The sequence below is a fragment of the Maylandia zebra genome, linkage group LG11 (genome assembly GCF_041146795.1).
Source record: "Maylandia zebra isolate NMK-2024a linkage group LG11, Mzebra_GT3a, whole genome shotgun sequence".
NCBI lineage: Eukaryota > Metazoa > Chordata > Actinopteri > Cichliformes > Cichlidae > Maylandia > Maylandia zebra.
The window spans coordinates 11,909,732-11,926,565 of NC_135177.1; the positions used below are offsets into that span (position 1 = coordinate 11,909,732).

The 16,834-nt window shown below is 43.9% G+C and overlaps 1 protein-coding gene across 10 annotated transcripts in view; it reads left to right on the top strand.

Annotated features, from left to right (window-relative positions):
- triob (trio Rho guanine nucleotide exchange factor b) overlaps nucleotides 1-16,834 on the top strand; it is a 112,211-nt gene that overhangs the window by 89,923 nt on the left and 5,454 nt on the right. For 6 of the 10 annotated variants that reach the window (XM_023155665.3, XM_023155667.3, XM_023155668.3 and 3 more), the window contains 16 exons: nucleotides 9,791-10,077; nucleotides 10,158-10,328; nucleotides 11,288-11,383; nucleotides 11,711-11,859; nucleotides 12,029-12,095; nucleotides 12,195-12,298; nucleotides 12,426-12,495; nucleotides 12,592-12,681; nucleotides 12,792-12,884; nucleotides 12,965-13,015; nucleotides 13,158-13,235; nucleotides 13,494-13,685; nucleotides 13,842-14,019; nucleotides 14,152-15,050; nucleotides 16,105-16,358; nucleotides 16,481-16,728. In XM_023155665.3, coding sequence (XP_023011433.2) covers nucleotides 9,791-10,077; nucleotides 10,158-10,328; nucleotides 11,288-11,383; nucleotides 11,711-11,859; nucleotides 12,029-12,095; nucleotides 12,195-12,298; nucleotides 12,426-12,495; nucleotides 12,592-12,681; nucleotides 12,792-12,884; nucleotides 12,965-13,015; nucleotides 13,158-13,235; nucleotides 13,494-13,685; nucleotides 13,842-14,019; nucleotides 14,152-15,050; nucleotides 16,105-16,358; nucleotides 16,481-16,728 — 3,027 coding nt within the window. Of the gene's footprint in view, nucleotides 1-9,790; nucleotides 10,078-10,157; nucleotides 10,329-10,638; nucleotides 11,120-11,287; nucleotides 11,384-11,710; nucleotides 11,860-12,028; nucleotides 12,096-12,194; nucleotides 12,299-12,425; nucleotides 12,496-12,591; nucleotides 12,682-12,791; nucleotides 12,885-12,964; nucleotides 13,016-13,157; nucleotides 13,236-13,493; nucleotides 13,686-13,841; nucleotides 14,020-14,151; nucleotides 15,051-16,104; nucleotides 16,359-16,480; nucleotides 16,729-16,834 lie in introns of those variants that run through there. The other 4 variants (XM_004568035.6, XM_012923791.5, XM_076889787.1 and 1 more) reach the window with 4 other exon arrangements.

The following is a 16,834-nucleotide window of genomic DNA, read 5'->3' on the forward strand; positions in this document are numbered from 1 at the left end:
CCCTTCCCTAAATGTGGCTGTTGGTGGCAAGCCCTCTCTAGCGTTGTACACATTTTTTCAGATCATCTACCAAAATCCCCTGGAGCTCTCCCCACATGCTGCACCTCCGCCCCTAAAAGCACGTTCCCAGCCACACCAACTGATGTTTATGGCTTTGTGTGTTTGTTTTGGTTCTTCTTGGCAAGATTAGGGCACATGAAAGATGCTCCCCTAGTGACACCTCTGGAATCCCAGGCATGCTTCTGTTGAACAGCGCTTTTTTGGATCACTGCAGTTGTACAAAAGCCCCTCCACCTACCCCACTTTTATTCTTAGAGACACAAGAACACACATAAAGTTGTAAATCTAGCATGTTCTTTGCAGCAGCGTAAAGGAGCATCGACTGAGTTGTCACATTGTGTCGGAAGCTTGCTGATAAATCACATAATGCTTAAGTAGTATTAGAACATCTGGTGGGTTCTTCTGAAGGACATTAGCCCACAAAGTTAAAGTGAATAGGAGTATTGAGAAGTCTATCACAAGTACTGTTGTTTTGTATGTTTAGCCAGAATTATGAAGAAAGTAGAATACATTTTAAGTTTTTCTCATCTATGTACGTATACTTCCTAACCAATTTATTAGACCACCTGCAAAAAAATATTATTATATATTATTATGTTATTTATTAGGCAAATAAGAAACTGAATTCCTGTTTCTGTATCTAAGGATGAGCCTGCAGGCTGGACTGTTCTCAGTGCGCCCCAGGGTGGCTGTGGCTACAATGTAGCTTGCCATCACCAGTGTGTGAATGTGTGTGTGAATGGGTGGATGACTGGATATGTAAAGCGCTTTGGGGTCCTTAGGGACTAGTAGAGCGCTATACAAATACAGGCCATTTACTGTTCTAAGAAGTCAGCAATTAATCAAACTTGTAACTGCTAAACCAGATTTTTTTTCAGCTTTTTTTGTAAAAGAGTACGTTTTAAAATCCAAAAATAAAATTAATGATAATACAATAAAGAAAAAATATCTAAATGTAAGTTATAGAAAAACTCAAACTTCTTTAAAGCGGACACTGTTGCTCCCGCTGCCAGTAGAACATTCTGTGTTATTTTTAGCAGCAAAATTGAAAGGTCTTCAAGGATGATGCCTATAATACAGTTCATGCAGTTATAGCTCATTTGAACAAAAAACATGATTTATTTCTGTGATTTAAATATATATATAGGCAAGGTGGTTAGCACTGTTGCCGCACAGCAAGAAGGTCCTGAGTTCAATTCCACCATCAGGCCGGGGTCTTTCTGTGTGGAGCATGTTCTCCCCGTGTCTTTGTGGGTTCCCTCCGGGTACTCCGGCTTCCTCCCACCATCCAAAGACATGCAGCTTGTGGGGATAGGTTAATTGGATAATCCAAATTGCCACTAGGTGTGAATGTGCGAGTGAATGTGAGTGTGAATGGTTGTCTGTCCCTGTGTGTTGGCCCTGCGACAGACTGGCGACCTGTCCAGAGTGCACCCCGCCTCTCGCCCTATGACAGCTGGGATAGGCTCCAGCGCCCCCCGCGACACTGAAAAAGGAGAAGCGGAAGCGAATGGATGGATGGATGGATTTAAATATAATTGCCAGTAAAAGAATAAAATTAAAAAGAAGGCTTCAAACAAATTGCCACTTCCCTCTGTTTGTTTCCCCACGAGCGAGAGGCTGACCAGCTGTTCGAGAGGTGTCTCACACTTTCATTTACACTCCTGTTAGATCAACATCTTCAGTTTGCCACTTAACACTTATCAAGCCAAAGCTTGAAGATTTTTAAGCATGAGACAGGTGGGACTAGTGAAAAATCAACAGCGTCACACTTACTACTTATGTAAACAATATCTTGCACACTGTATATCTGCATATTGATCACAATAAATAACCAGCACATTCCATTCTCTGCTTATGTATATGCAAACCTATAAAATTCCAGTGCAGTTATGAAGACAGTTTTACCTCACTGCTACTGTTTTATAAAGTAGTATTTTTTGCTATTATTTGAATTACATCAAGGTGAGGCTATGAAACAAGTAGCTGTACCTCATGCTTGTTAACCACCACATGTCTGCAGGAACCACAGTCCATTTGCTCTTCATGAGAAGTCCTCACTGGGCAACCGTGGCTCAGGGGGTTGGGAATCGCATCTGTAACCGGAAGGTCGCCGGTTCGATCCCTGGGCTCTCTGTCCTGGTCGTTGTGTCCCTGGGCAAGACACTTTACCCTACTTGCCTACTGGTGTTGGCCAGAGGGGCCGATGGCGCGAAATGGCACCCTCGCTTCTGTCAGTCTGTGGTTACAACTGTAGCTGCCTCCACCAGTGTATGAATGTGAGAGTGAATGAATAGTGGTATTGTAAAGCGCTTTGGGTGCCTTGAAAAGCGCTATATAAATCCAATCCATTATTATTATTCTCTGTGCTTTCCTAGTGAAAGCAGCAGTTTTCACCTAAGTGCTGGAGCTGATCAGTGTGGTCTCTCAGTTCAGTGATCATTTTAGCGGTTACCTTAATCACTTTAGCTTGGGTTAAATTTGATTTAACTGCTACAGTTTATCAGTCTGGGTGAACATGTATCAAAGACTCATCTGGTTCCCATTAGTGAACAACAGTTGTCTAATGCAGGTATTTACCTACACTCTTCCTGATATTAAACACTAATAAATCAAAGGTCTAGTCAGCACCTGTAGTTTTAACTTTTAGCATGAATAGTGGATCAAATGTAAACATGATTTGGGGAAGGATTCAGAACTCATAAGTGAGGGATTTGGAATCCTCGGAGACCAACAAAGGTATTCTGAGTCATCAGAATTACAGCCTTAAACAGGATCTGTGAATGCACCCGTGACTAAAAAATTCCAGGGTAGTACTGTAACCAGCAATTGTGACTGGTTTTCATTTAGTACTGCAGGGGATCTGTTAGAGGAGAGCATTTTACAAAGCTCCCCCACAAATCTGCTCTAACCAGCGAGGTTGCACGTAAAACTTTTGAGCCAACAAAAGCGATGAAGTTGCCCTCAAGCAAAACACACAAATCTTCGACACCCCCTGTTGTCTTTAAATAGAGTGTTTGGGTGGAAAATATTGATTTGCAAAGCGTCCCAAGTTTCCCCTTCCCATCCCTTCAAGATGTTTGAACAGAATGAAAGCAACCTGTAAAAAACATGTGTTCTCATTTCTGTGCCATCAAAGTGCACCATATTGAAAGATTTTTACCGTGAGAAGAAGATGGTGCGAGGAATCTTAGTAAAGATGGATTTAAAGCCTTTGCAGTGCCTGATGTGGGAGATTCTTGTTGTTGAGGAACCGAGCTGTCTTCATTCCTTTGCATGTGACGTAAGAACACATTCTATAAGTAAGAAGAAAAGTCTTCTGGAGGCTTAATGACGGCCACACATTCACATGTTGCTGCATTAAGTCAGGCTGGGTGAAATCGTCCAATGAAGAACGGCAGAAATTCCACACCTGCTATTCATAAAAGCCGTTCGGCTCAGGCGTGTGCCTTAATCTTTTGCAGCTGCACCTTTTTAAATGCTCTAATGACTGAATTTGAGTATTTTAAACCTTGCCTTTAGTCTAGCTGTAAAACCGAGATAACTTCTAAAAGATGAAAAACATCTCTCTGTTCTCCTTTCTGGATGTATGTTTGCAAGCTCATCGTGTTTTCATGCAAACAATTTAAAGCAGAGTGATGTAGGAGGAGAGTGTGTTGTCCTGACTCATCGCCCCTGTATGAATAAACATATTTTTGCAGTCACTTCCTCACTGGAAGTCGTGTCCACAATGAAAAGGTCATCACCGCCTGTATCAAGAAACGGCCTTTAATTTAACTCGCTGTATTAACAGCAAGGATCTTTAAGCTGGAGCTGGAGCGAGGAGAGCGGATCACCGGAGGCGATTCAAACCATCAATCCCGACAGTGATCATGGGCAACGTGAACTCGCTACAGAATAAGATTGACGAACTGTGCGCTCTGAACAACCACAGACTATACCGTGAGTGCAGCTTGTTTATCTTCACGGAGACGTGGCTAACCGAGCTAATGCCGCAGGCTAACGTAGACCTATGCGGTTTCACATCCGTGAGAGCCGATAGGGACACGCAGGCCAGCGGAAAAAGCAGAGGTGGGGGACTCATTGTCTACGTTAACAACAGATACTGTAACCCTGGACACGTCTCCGTTAAAGTTTCGGTATGCCGTCCGGACCTGGAGCTGCAAGCTGTTAGCTTGCGGCCATATTATCTACCTCGGGAGTTCAGTCATGTGATCTGTGTGTGTGTTTACATCCCTCCGAGGGCCGACGCAACAGCTGCCTGTGAGAAAATACACACAGTCACAGCAAGACTTCAGACACAAAACCCCGAGGCTTTCATTATTATATCTGGAGACTTTAACCATGCCACACTGGACTCTACTCTGGCTGCTTTTCACCAGTTTGTGAATTGTCCCACAAGGAGCAACAGGACAATTGACCTACTGTATGCTAATGTGAGAGATGCATACAGACCACAACCTGGTTTACCTACAGCCACAATACACACCCCTCGTCCAAAGGCAGCCGGTCACAACGCGCTCCATCCGGAGATGGACCCCAGAAAAGGAGGATGCTCTGAGGGACTGTTATGACACCACAGACTGGGATGTGCTCCTGAGCCCACATGGTGAGGACATAGACACACTGTCTTACAGACTATCTCAACTTTTGTGTGGACACGGTCGCCCCTGCTAAGACGGTACGGTGTTATCCTAATAACAAACCGTGGGTAACACAGGAAGTCAAAGCTGTCCTCAACATGAAGAAGAAGGCTTTCAGGAGCAAAGTGAAGGAGGAGATGAAGGCAGCACAGCGGGAGGTGAAACGCTGCCTGAGGGAAGCAAAGGACACCTACAGGAGGAAGGTGGAGCAGAAGTTGGAGAGGAACAATATGAGGGAGGTCTGGAATGGTGTGAAAACCATCACAGGCCACAACACCAAGAAAAGCACAGTGGGGGGGACTGTGGAGAAGGCAAACGAACTCAACAACTTCTTCAACAGGTTTGACCAGCCCACAACCCCCCCACCCTCACCCTCACCTTCACTACAGAGTCCAATCCCCACTCTCCTACCTCCCTCGCTTCCCCCCCTTCCTGACACCATGACACCCCCCTCCTCCAATCCCTCTCTCAGCAGCAAGACATCTCCCCCCCTCCCCTCCTCCCAAACATCTCCCAGTGTCACAGTGGATCAGGTCAGGAGACAACTGAGGAAGCTTCGCCCCAGAAAGGCAGCAGGCCCAGACAAGGTGTGTCCTAGGATGCTAAAGGCGTGTGCTGCTGAACTTGGGGAGCCGCTACAACGAGTCTTCAACCTCAGTCTGCGACTGGGGAGAGTGCCCGCCCTATGGAAGACATCCTGCATCGTCCCGGTCCCCAAAAAGAACCGGCCCAATGAGTTGAATGACTTCCGACCGGTGGCACTGACGTCACATCTTATGAAGACCCTAGAGCGGCTCTTCCTCAACCTCCTCCGACCACAGGTACACCATGCCCAGGACCCACTACAGTTTGCATACAAGGCGGGTGTCGGAGTGGAGGATGCCATCCTGTACCTCCTACACAGAGCCCACTCACACCTGGATGGGGGAAAAGGCACGGTCAGGATCCTGTTTCTTGACTTTTCCAGTGCCTTTAATACCATCCGGCCCTGTATGCTTCAGGAAAAACTGAACAGGATGGAGGTGGACCCCTGCCTGGTGGCTTGGATCTCCGACTACTTCACCGACAGACCACAGTACGTCAGGCTGAAGGACATCACGTCTGACACAGTGGTCAGCAGCACAGGAGCACCACAGGGAACTGTGCTGTCCCCTCTTCTCTTCACCCTGTACACCTCTGACTTCTGCTACAACTCTGAATTATGCCACATTCAGAAGTTTGCAGACGACACGGCCATCATGGGGTGTATCTGGGATGATCAGGAAGAGGAGTACAGAAGTCTGGTGAGGAACTTTGTCGCATGGAGTCACACAAACCACCTGCAACTCAACACCTCAAAGACTAAGGAACTGGTTGTGGACTTCGGGAGGTCTAGAGCAGGTCCACTGCCGGTTCAGATAGAGGGGGAGGAGGTGGAGGTGGTCAACAAGTACAAATACCTCGGGCTGTGGGTGGACAATAAACTGGACTGGTCATGCAACACAGAGCACCTGTATAAAAAAGCCCAAAGCCGACTGTACTTCCTCAGGAGGCTGAGGTCTTTTAACATCTGCAGGAAGCTCCTGAGGATGTTTTACCAGTCGGTGGTTGCTGGAGTACTTTTCTATGCTGTGGTGTGCTGGGGGAGCAGCACAGCAAAGGACTCATCCAGGCTGGAGAAACTGATCAGGAAGGCTAGCTCTGTGGTCGGCATGAAGCTGGACACTCTGGTGACAGTGGCAGAGAAAAGGACATTAAAGAAACTGATGGACATTATGGACAATGCCAGGCATCCTCTGCACACGGCCATAAACAATCAGAAGAGTCTGTTCAGTGACAGGTTGCTTCTCCCAAAGACAAGAACTAACAGACTTAAAAACTCCTTTGTCCCACACGCCATCAGACTGTTTAACTCCTCTCTGGAGGGGAGAGGGAGGGGAAACAGGAGGACAAAGGAGGGGGGAACAACTAAGCTGTAGTGCCTCTTCACCTCACTGTGCAATACCTTTTGTGCAATACTTATGTAAATAGTCAACGGTGCAATAGACTCAATACTTGAAATGTGCAATTCACTTGTATTTTTATTTTTTATTCCTATTTATTCTATTTATCCCCTTCGTATATTTTATTTATATTGTCTCTGTATTTATATATATATATATATATATGTGTGTGTGTGTGTGTGTGTGTGTGTGTGTATATATATATATATATAATATTCTGTAACACTGTAACTTCTGTCGGTGCTGTGCTTTTTTGGAAATCGAATTTCCCAGAGGAACCCACCCGAGGGATTAATAAAGTTCTATCTAATCTCTCTAATCTAAAGAAATCAGTGTAATAAAAACAGAGGGCAAAATAGGATTTAAAACAAAGACTTTAACATGAATAAAACTATGGGTATAATATAACAAGCGCTTCATTTAACAGACCGGTGTTAAATTGTTTTTTGAAATATACTGAAAGCCTGTATGAGGGGTTAAATCAGTAGGTGGTTTCACTGCTGAAAAGCAGTGATGGACCAGCAGTGATCTGGCTGAAACATAAAAGGAAATGAAGTCTCTCATGTAGAGGGGAACGAAACAAACGGGTTCTATAAGGTACAGAGAGCCAGTGCAGTGTCACTGTAGTTCATTTTGTTTGTTCGTTTGTTTGCTTGTTTTCTAAATTCAACAAAAAAAAGAATAAGTGCTGTTTATTAGTCTAAATTGGCAGTGATAAAAGCATGAAGAAATGAGGCATTGTTCTGTAGAGGTGGGAATCAGCATACAACTCGCGATACGATATTATCAGAATACTTAACGCACAATACGATATTATTGCGATTTTTTAAAATATTTTGCGATATTTAAATTCTGCACATAAAGGTAAAGTTTATCAATATTCATTTTATCTAATATCAAAGTCTCACACTCAGTCTTTCTCTCATTTCAGTCAGTTTTATTGTTGACAAACTTGAACGGTTTGTATTACAGTCTAGTCCAACTTAACTGAATGCAACCATCTGGTACAATTATAGCTATTCTGAACTATGCAATTTATGAAAACTATGCAGCCCCTTCAGCAACTGAAGAATTTGAAAGTAAATTTAAAAAAACTATAATTTTACATTAAATAAAAAAGTTTTAAACTTAATTAAAATTAAACATGTCTTAAATTAAAATAAGTAAACTGTCATGTTTATTGCTGTCAAAAAAAAAAGTTAAACACATTTGGACAGTGAAGGAATGTCAGGATTCTTGCTCAGAAAAAGGATCAACATGCTCTGAAGTCAACATGCTCTGAAGTCAACATGCTCTGACTCCAGAGCATGTTGACTTCAGAGAAAAAATTGTTTGTAACAAAATATCGATTTCTGCTGTCCCTGTATCGATACATTATTAGCAAACAAAATATCACGATACTACACAGTATCGATTTTTTCCCCCACCCCTATTGTTCTGAAAGGTCAGACTTTGAAAATGGAAACAAGTTTTGGGTCCCACACTCTCGTAATCTTTGAATTCAGGTCTTTTCTGTCCCTTTACCGCACATATGTGAACAAATGGGTCATTCTAAAGAGCTCAGTGAATTGTGGTACAGAAAGAGGATGCGACAAGAAGTCACTCTTTTGTCCTAGATCAGCTTGTAAAGCGGAAACATTTAGAAGCCACAGCAGCTTAACCACAAAGTGTCAGATCGCGGTCATTAAGTGCTGAGGCGCATAGTGTGTAAAAGCCTCTATCAGTCACTTATTGCTGACTCAATAACTAAGTTTGAAGCCTCCTCTGGCATTAACATCAGCAGAGAAATTGCACCGGGAGCTTCTTGGCATGGCTGAACAGCTCCTGTAGGTGTGATGTGTTGTGGCCCCAGTACTTTTGTCCATTTAGATTATTTCTAAGATTAAAAAAACAGTATCGTTTAAAATCCCTAATTTTATGTTATTATTATACGATGTTTGCATGCACTGGGGATGCTTTCATAATTTTTCTATAACTACAGCTCTCCGTCGTGCATAAAAATAGTAGCTGACATGGTGATTGATAATAATTTGGCCAAATAGAGAAAAAAAAACATAGTATAAAACAATCTTGGGATGAAAGTGTGTCCAACAGTACATGTCCACCGTGGCTGACAAACTGTGCAGCAGTGTAATTAATTTCAATTAATTAACATAATGTATTCTGTGGTATCCACTGCTTGTGGTTTTTGTTTTTCTTTCTCTCATGAAATGAGCAGATCGAGAAAAACTTTTAAATCAGGTTGTTACCCTCGGTTGAACTGCTTGAGGATATCCACCCTCATCCTGAGATTGCTCAGATTGTCAGAAGCTTGTTTAGTTGTCAGACTTGTGAGTCTCCCATCAGCATTTTCAGCGAGAGCAAAGGAAGCTAAAGAGGAGGATGGTAGTGCAGTGAATGATAAAGGGTGATACAAGGGCAAACAAATTAAGCTTAGAGGGAGATAAGTAAGAGTAAATGAGCAGAGACAGGTGAGACAGACAGATGGCTGTATGTTTGAAGTACTCAGACAAAGCCTCAAGCATCCCTTTATACTGCGTTATTTTCTCACCGCTCCATTTCTAGTCGAAGAAAAAGAGCTTTCCTCCTACAGATTCCCCGAGGAACCGTCATCACTGTGAGAGGGGGAGGAGGCCTTCCTGCCTCCTGCACAGAGCACAAACAAACACATCCACAGTTATCTTTAACATATATTGACTTTATTTTTTTCTTCTCTCTGCCTCTAGGCTATGTTACATATGCATAGAGTTTTGTTTAATGCAGAAATAGATGAGTTGGTGACACTTAACATCTTAACATGAATATGTATGATTTTTGCAATGAGCAATAAATTCGACAGATTTGATTTGGGTCATACTTGCATATTCCAGGACGAGTTTGTGCCAGTGTAAAAGCATGTGTGATGTAAACAAACCTTCACAACAGCACAATCAGATAGCATTAATCACATGGATTAGCTGTCCATTGTTAGTCCCTGATTTGAAAGATCTGCCAGTCAGTGTAAAACTGAAAAAAGTTTGTTTTTTTCTTTAATGGTTGCATGTTCTTTGCGTTTCGTTTGAGTAACACTGGATGTGCTTCGTTCTCTTTCCTCTGTCCATTCAGACACCTTGTCCGTATCCAGCAATGACGCCCTGCAGCCCGGCTCCAGCCAAACGCTGGGTCCTCACAGCTCCCCAGGTCCCAAACGTCCTGGAAACACACTAAGGAAGTGGCTGACGAGTCCGGTTCGGCGGCTCAGCTCCGGTAAAGCCGACGGCCACGTCAAAAAGCTCGCCCACAAGCATAAGAAGAACCGCGATGGCACGAGGAAGAACATGGACGCGATGCCCGGCTCGCAGAAGGACTCTGACGACAGCGCCGCCACTCCACAAGATGAGACCCTGGAAGAAGTAAGACGACGCACCATAATGCTGAATAACTGTGACCATGTCTGACTCTGAACTACCACTTGTTCTTTATTTCTCTCCAGCGTATGCGCAATGAGGGGCTGAGCAGCGGCACCCTGTCCAAGTCTTCCTCATCGGGCATGCAGAGCTGCGGTGAGGAGGAAGGAGAAGAGGGGGCGGACGCTGTCCCGCTGCCTCCCCCAATGGCCATTCAGCAACACAGCCTGCTTCAGCCCGACTCTCAGGATGACAAGGTGGGGACATGCAGAGCAATCGAGACGCAGTCATAAATATATGATGTACACACAACAGCTCATCATGTGCATCAGCAAGAGAGACAGTAAGATAGATTGAACAGCATAAAGTGGACAAATATTTGAGCTTTTTCTTTGTTTATTTCTGTTTGTATTTGTTCTGTTATTAATCCACATGACTCATAGGCAGCAAGATTTTTAACTTGCTCCTCCACTCACAGCTTAAAATAACAGCTTAACTTTATTTTGGCACTAATAACTCTGCCTGTTTTCTCCTATTTTCTTAATGGTTGCATGTTCCCTCCTTCAGCATTATGTTGATTTCTGTTCTGCTTCTCTTCTGTCCCAGTTTCCCTATCTGTCCATGTGAAACCCTCTAAATGATCCTATCTAGATTTTTCCTTTCTTTCCTTTCTGTCTAATTAAATTCCCTCTGCATGTTTTTTCTTCTTTTTTTTCTTCTTTTTTTGCTGAAGTGAATCCATTTACATGTCTTTGCAGTAGCAAAATGTCTGTGACATTAAATGGTTGTGCATTGTGGATCGTTTAAATCTCGCCCTGCCCTTTGTGCCTCTGACTAAGCTCTGTAGCAGAGGCAAACTTTCCGTCCAATGGAGTATTTTTTCGACCAATTATGGCGCGTGTGCTTGAAGAGCACTCCAATCACAGTTTCCCCCTGACCTAAACCCACCTCATAACCCCTGTTTTCCCAAGAATATAGTCTGTGATTGGCTCCAAGTTGGCTCCCAATTAACCCTTTTATTAGGGAGATCACACAAACCAAGTCTTTATTTGGACATGTGGAATATCGAGGTCCAAATCACGACAATGGTGAGCTCAAGTCTCTAAGAATGTATGACTCCTGTATGCATGCAACACCTAAAAGTTCTCCATTCACAGTGTCTTGAAGATTAACCGTTAGTTTTCTTTATTCCTTCCATTTCTTCTCTCTCTTTCAGTCTGCATCTCGGCTGTCTGGCCGTCCCAGTAGCTCAGAGACACCCAGTGCGGCTGAACTGGTCAGTGCCATCGAAGAACTGGTGAAGAGCAAGATGGTGAGATGGATTTCATAAACACTCACAAATACTTGCAAATGAGGCCCACTTGCACACAGAACAATTTTAATAGATGTAGATACAAGCGCACGCTTTCTTTCTGGTGTTAGTGACAGAGAATGGCATCATTGCCAGCAAGTCATCTGTCAAAACTGTGACTAACTATCCCAGCTGTCCTCTGTTCCAACAAATGGGCACTGCACGCTGGCGAATATCCCCAGTATACTCATGCAGACTGGCCTCCACGTATATTATGCTTCATTTCGATAAAGATAAGTAAGTGGAACATATTTTTCTGCCTCTTAATTTCTTAATTCTTTAATTCAGTCACTGGAAGACCGTCCCAGTTCTCTGTTGGTGGAGCAAGGTGACAGCAGCTCTCCCTCTCTCAATCCCTCCGACAACTCCCTCCTCTCCTCCTCCTCACCCATCGACGAGGTGGACGAGCGCAAATCTGGCTTCCTCAAGAGAAGACAGTGAGTTATAAGTCCTGTTGGTGTTTTTATAAATAAAAGCTGCTTGAACCCAGACAGTAAATGATGTTTGTCCTCATTCGTGTGCTTATATGGAGCATTTCTGATATTCATCCACAGCTGAGCGTTGCATTCGTCTTACGTGACAATTTCTGTGTGTTCTTTCTCTCAGTTATGTACTTCTGGAGCTGGTGGAGACTGAGAGAGACTATGTCAGAGACCTGGGATCAGTGGTGGAGGTAAGAAAAGAAGACAATCTGGATAAATAAATTTTCGGACATAGTTGTTGGTCAGCGTTTGCTTGTGCTTCTTACACTTTGGGTGGCTCTTTCTTTCAGGGCTACATGAGCAGAATGAAAGAGGAAGGAGTTCCAGATGACATGAAAGGAAAAGACAAGATTGTTTTTGGAAACATCCATCAGATCTATGACTGGCACAAAGAGTACGCTGGCAGAATCCTTCAGCTGTAGTACCTGCCCCTGCTTCAGGGCATATGCAGCATTATACAAAGAAAATGTCAACATGCTGTTTCTTGGCAGGTTAAATCACATGTCTGTATCCATTCACAGTTTTTTCCTGGGAGAACTTGAAAAGTGTTTGGAGGATCCTGACCGGCTGGGACCGTTATTTGTCAAACAAGTAAGAAATGCACTAGTTTTGCAGCATGATTTTGTTAAAGAGGGTATTACATGTTCTTATCTGTAATATTCTTTTCTGTTTTTGTTGCAAATACAGGAACGGAGACTGCACATGTATATTGTGTACTGCCAAAACAAGCCTAAGTCTGAGCACATCGTGTCGGAGTATATTGATACGTACTTTGAGGTAAGATTGTTTAATCATTTTGCACCTCATAGCCACAGCATGCTATCTGTATTGTATTGTCCGTGTCATGAGTCAGGTCCCGGACATGATAGATTTTTATTTTTCTTCAGGACCTGAAGCAGCGACTGGGACACAGACTGCAACTCACTGACTTACTCATCAAACCTGTCCAGCGCATAATGAAGTACCAACTGCTACTGAAGGTAAATCTTTTTCTGTACAACATAAATTATGATCAACGCAGTCTGAATTTCTCTCCTTACCTCTGTTAACTTCTTCACAGGATCTTCTTAAAATTTCTAAGAAGGCTGGAGTGGATGCCACAGAGCTGGAGGTACAATCGAGAAAAAGCCCAGGATTCAGCACAAAACTAATGAAGCAATAATAATCTGTTGTGTTTTCCAATGAATGCTGTGAAAGTATCATAACTAGATAAGTAGTTTTTAACTTTTTTTTTCTCTCGTGTTCTTCCACAGAAAGCTGTAGAAGTGATGTGCGTGGTCCCAAAACGCTGCAATGACATGATGAATGTTGGGCGCCTTCAAGGCTTTGATGTAAGTCTCCCTTTGGTACCTCTGATAGTGTGTGAATGTTTCCAAAATACATAATACAATAGAGTAAATGCTTCACATTTTTTGTCTTGCTTCAGGCAACTGCCACTAGGTGTCAGTGTGCGCTTGTTTTTGCAGCTCTAGTTTGTTGTCGGATTTTGTGTGTTTTCATTTTTTCTAATAACTTATCCAAAATAAAACTATTTAAGAAAACTCCTTCACCATCTAGAACTTTCTTTGGATTGCCTGTTTGTTTCTCAGGGTAAAATTGTGGCTCAGGGCAGATTGCTTCTCCAAGACACTTTCATGGTTTCAGACCAGGACGGAGGGCTCCTATCCAGGATGAAAGAGAGGAGAGTGTTTCTGTTTGAGCAGATAGTTATCTTCAGTGAACCCCTGGACAAAAAGAAGGGCTTCTCTACTCCTGGCTACCTCTTCAAGAACAGCATTAAGGTGAATACAGCTCACTTAAATAGCTTTGAGACCAACTGTGGACTTACTTTGGATTGTCCCTATTGATCATGAAGCTAAACCTGCTCTATTTTATTTCATATCTATATATTTTTTCTTATCTTTGTCTCTTTACCCTTGCCTGCCACATAACTTCAGGTGAGCTGGTTGGGTCTAGAAGAAAATGCTGATGACCCCTGCAAGTTCACACTGACCTCCAGGTCATCTAGTGGCAACCTGGAGAGGTACACTTTCCATTCACCAAGTCCTGGAGTCAGTCAAGTCTGGATCCATCAGGTCAGCCAGATCCTGGAGAATCAGAGAAATTTCCTCAATGGTAAGAAATTGTTGTGAATACTGTAACACACAAAATTACATTTTTACATAAAACATTTTGACACTCTTGGTCCTTTTAGTTTAAGAGGGCTATTAAGTTGTTAAAAAAAAAAACTCTTGTCTGCTCCCACAGCTTTGACGTCACCTATAGAGTATCAGAGGAACCATGTGGGAGGTGGTGGGCCAAGCGGTCCACCTAGCAGCAGCAGTACTGCAGGTCTACCAGGAGGCAGCAGCTCCAACAGTACCTGCAATATGGGGGGAGGAGGTGGCGGCGAAGGCAGCTCTGGAGGATCAGGGGGTAGCGCCTCCTCCCTGTGCGGCCCGCGCTCCCGACCATCTCGCATCCCCCAGCCGTCCTCACGCCTCCCCCAGCCTGTTCACCACCATCACCCCCCGGGCCCCGAGGGTCCCGACAGATCAGCAGGTATGTGGTCACTCTGCCACCCACAGCCGCTTCAGTCCCTCTCCTCTAACCCCCGTTCAGGCAACACAGCTAATGGAGAGCTGTTAGCCTCAGAGGTCCCTAAGATGAGGATGCTGGATAGTCCTCATGGAAGTAACAGTAATAACAGTAACAGGCCATCAGGTAGTATGGACAGCAGTGTCAGACAGGTTCTCGGAGGCTCAGAGGAAATGCCGAAGCATCAAATGGCCAGCAGACCACAGATGCCAGTAGCTCCTCTGAATTTTCATCTCAAAAGCCCTCGAGTTGGGACAGTTTCACCTCTGATATTACCTCAAACTCCCGGAGGAGGAGGAGGAAAGGAAGCGTTCGTCCCCACCAGCCCAGCTCATAAAGGCAACGCTTTCTGGGCCATAGTCCCCGCTCTGCCTCCCTCTCCTGCCAGCAGGCCAGGTTCCTTCTCCTACCCCAGTGACAATGGTGGCAGTGGAGGCGACTCTCTGGGCAGAGGAAGTTACGGGACTCCCTCTCATCACCGCCACTCCAGCCACAGTAAGGACATAGATCGCATGAGCACCTGCTCCTCCACCAGCGAGCAGTCCATACACTCCACCCAGAGCAACGGGGTAAGATGCCAAGTCGAGGCCCAGGCTTCAGCGAGGCCTAGAGTACTTACTAGTCACTAACCTCACCCTTAGTGGCTGCCTGTCTGCCAGTCAGTCAACCTGCCGCTGGCTCTGAGAATGGCTTTTAAATTCAACAACTACTACTGCTGCTGAAACACTTGAATGACTGAAGAATAACACCTATCTGAGTGCACTAACTTCACCGACAGTGTGTGTGAGGGAGATTTTTTGCCTTTCCGGAAACTACTAACAGTGTGGATCTGAGTCACAGAGAAACTTGTATCTGCTTTTCAAGACTCTCTCTGAGCTTCAGTACGCATTTGCTTTCCAACTGTAGCTACTAAACATTAACAAGTGCCATTTCAAAAACATGTTATCTCTTTTTTCCGTTAGGTGATAACTTCCAATCTCCTTTCAAAAGCTATGGGACGTTTTTTTTTTCTTTGGTTTTTGAAAACATTAGCACATTTCAAAAAAGCGGTTTCTTTTCTGGTAAGATGGTTTCTCACTTCACAGAGATTAACCTTATGATTGCACAAACAGCGTTTTGTTTTCCGCAACCTGCCTTGTTTGTTTGACAGTACCAACAGAATTTCTTTTTGAAATGGCTTTTTATCTGGTGAGATGGTTTCTCACCTCACAAAGGCTAAAAGCTTGTTTGCACAACCTGCCCTGTTTGTTTCAAAGTGTCTTCAGCACCTCTTCTTGAAAACTCGTCTTTGTCTTTGAAAACATAAAGTTCCTCATTTCATCATCCCTGCCCGGGGGGATCATAAGCTCTGTGCTTTTGTAACTTCTCAGTCTAACTTGTCAGCCCGTTGCTCTAAATACAAACAAGTGCTTTTTCAAAAAAAGAAGAAAAAAAAAAAGCATTTTGCACTGCATGCGTTCAACATATTCTCAATTTCATTTTTATACATGTTCCCTGCAATCAAACTATCCATTTGATTGGTGTGAAGTAACATTTCCCTTTTAGACATATGTGCATTTATGTATTTTCATGTGTGTTAATGTGTGCAGTAACTCATGATTTAATGTGTTCTCCTCCTGACAGAGTGAAAGCAGTAGTAGCAGCAGCAGCGTGTCCACCATGCTGGTGACTCAGGATTATGTGGCAGTGAAGGAGGATGAGATCAGTGTGGTGCAGGGTGAGGTGGTCCAAATGCTAGCAAGCAACCAGCAGAACATGTTCCTGGTGTACCGGGCAGCCAATGAGCACTGCCCTGCGGCTGAGGGCTGGATCCCTGGCTACGTGTTAGGACACACTTCATCCTCAGTCACACCCGAGCTCTCCGAAGGCACCATAAAGTAAGCATAAGCAGCCTTCCTTCCTTTTTAGGTTGCCACAGAAAACACGACAGTCATAGTGATTACGATTATGCAAACGTGAAACCTGAAACTTCTCGATTTTTGTTCTTGCGTTTGTTTAGAAAGTCATTATCGTGGCACACAGCACTGCGCATTCGCCGGAAGTCTGAGAAAAGAGACAAGGAGGGCAGGAAAATTGAGAACGGCTACCGAAAGTCTCAGGACAGCCTGGCCAACAAAGTCTCTGTCAAGGTAGAAAAGTGTCACGTTAAACGCCACCCCACCGACATCCACTGCAATTTGTGCAAGAAATCTAATTATGTCTTCAAATTGTCATTTCAGCTTCTGAATCCCAACTTTATCTATGAAGGTACGTGCACGTTGTTGCTTCAGCCAAGGAGCAAATCTTTCCTTGCATTTGGAATAAAAATTCAAAAAGATAAACAATAAGCTTCACTGGGTTTTTGTTGTTGTTG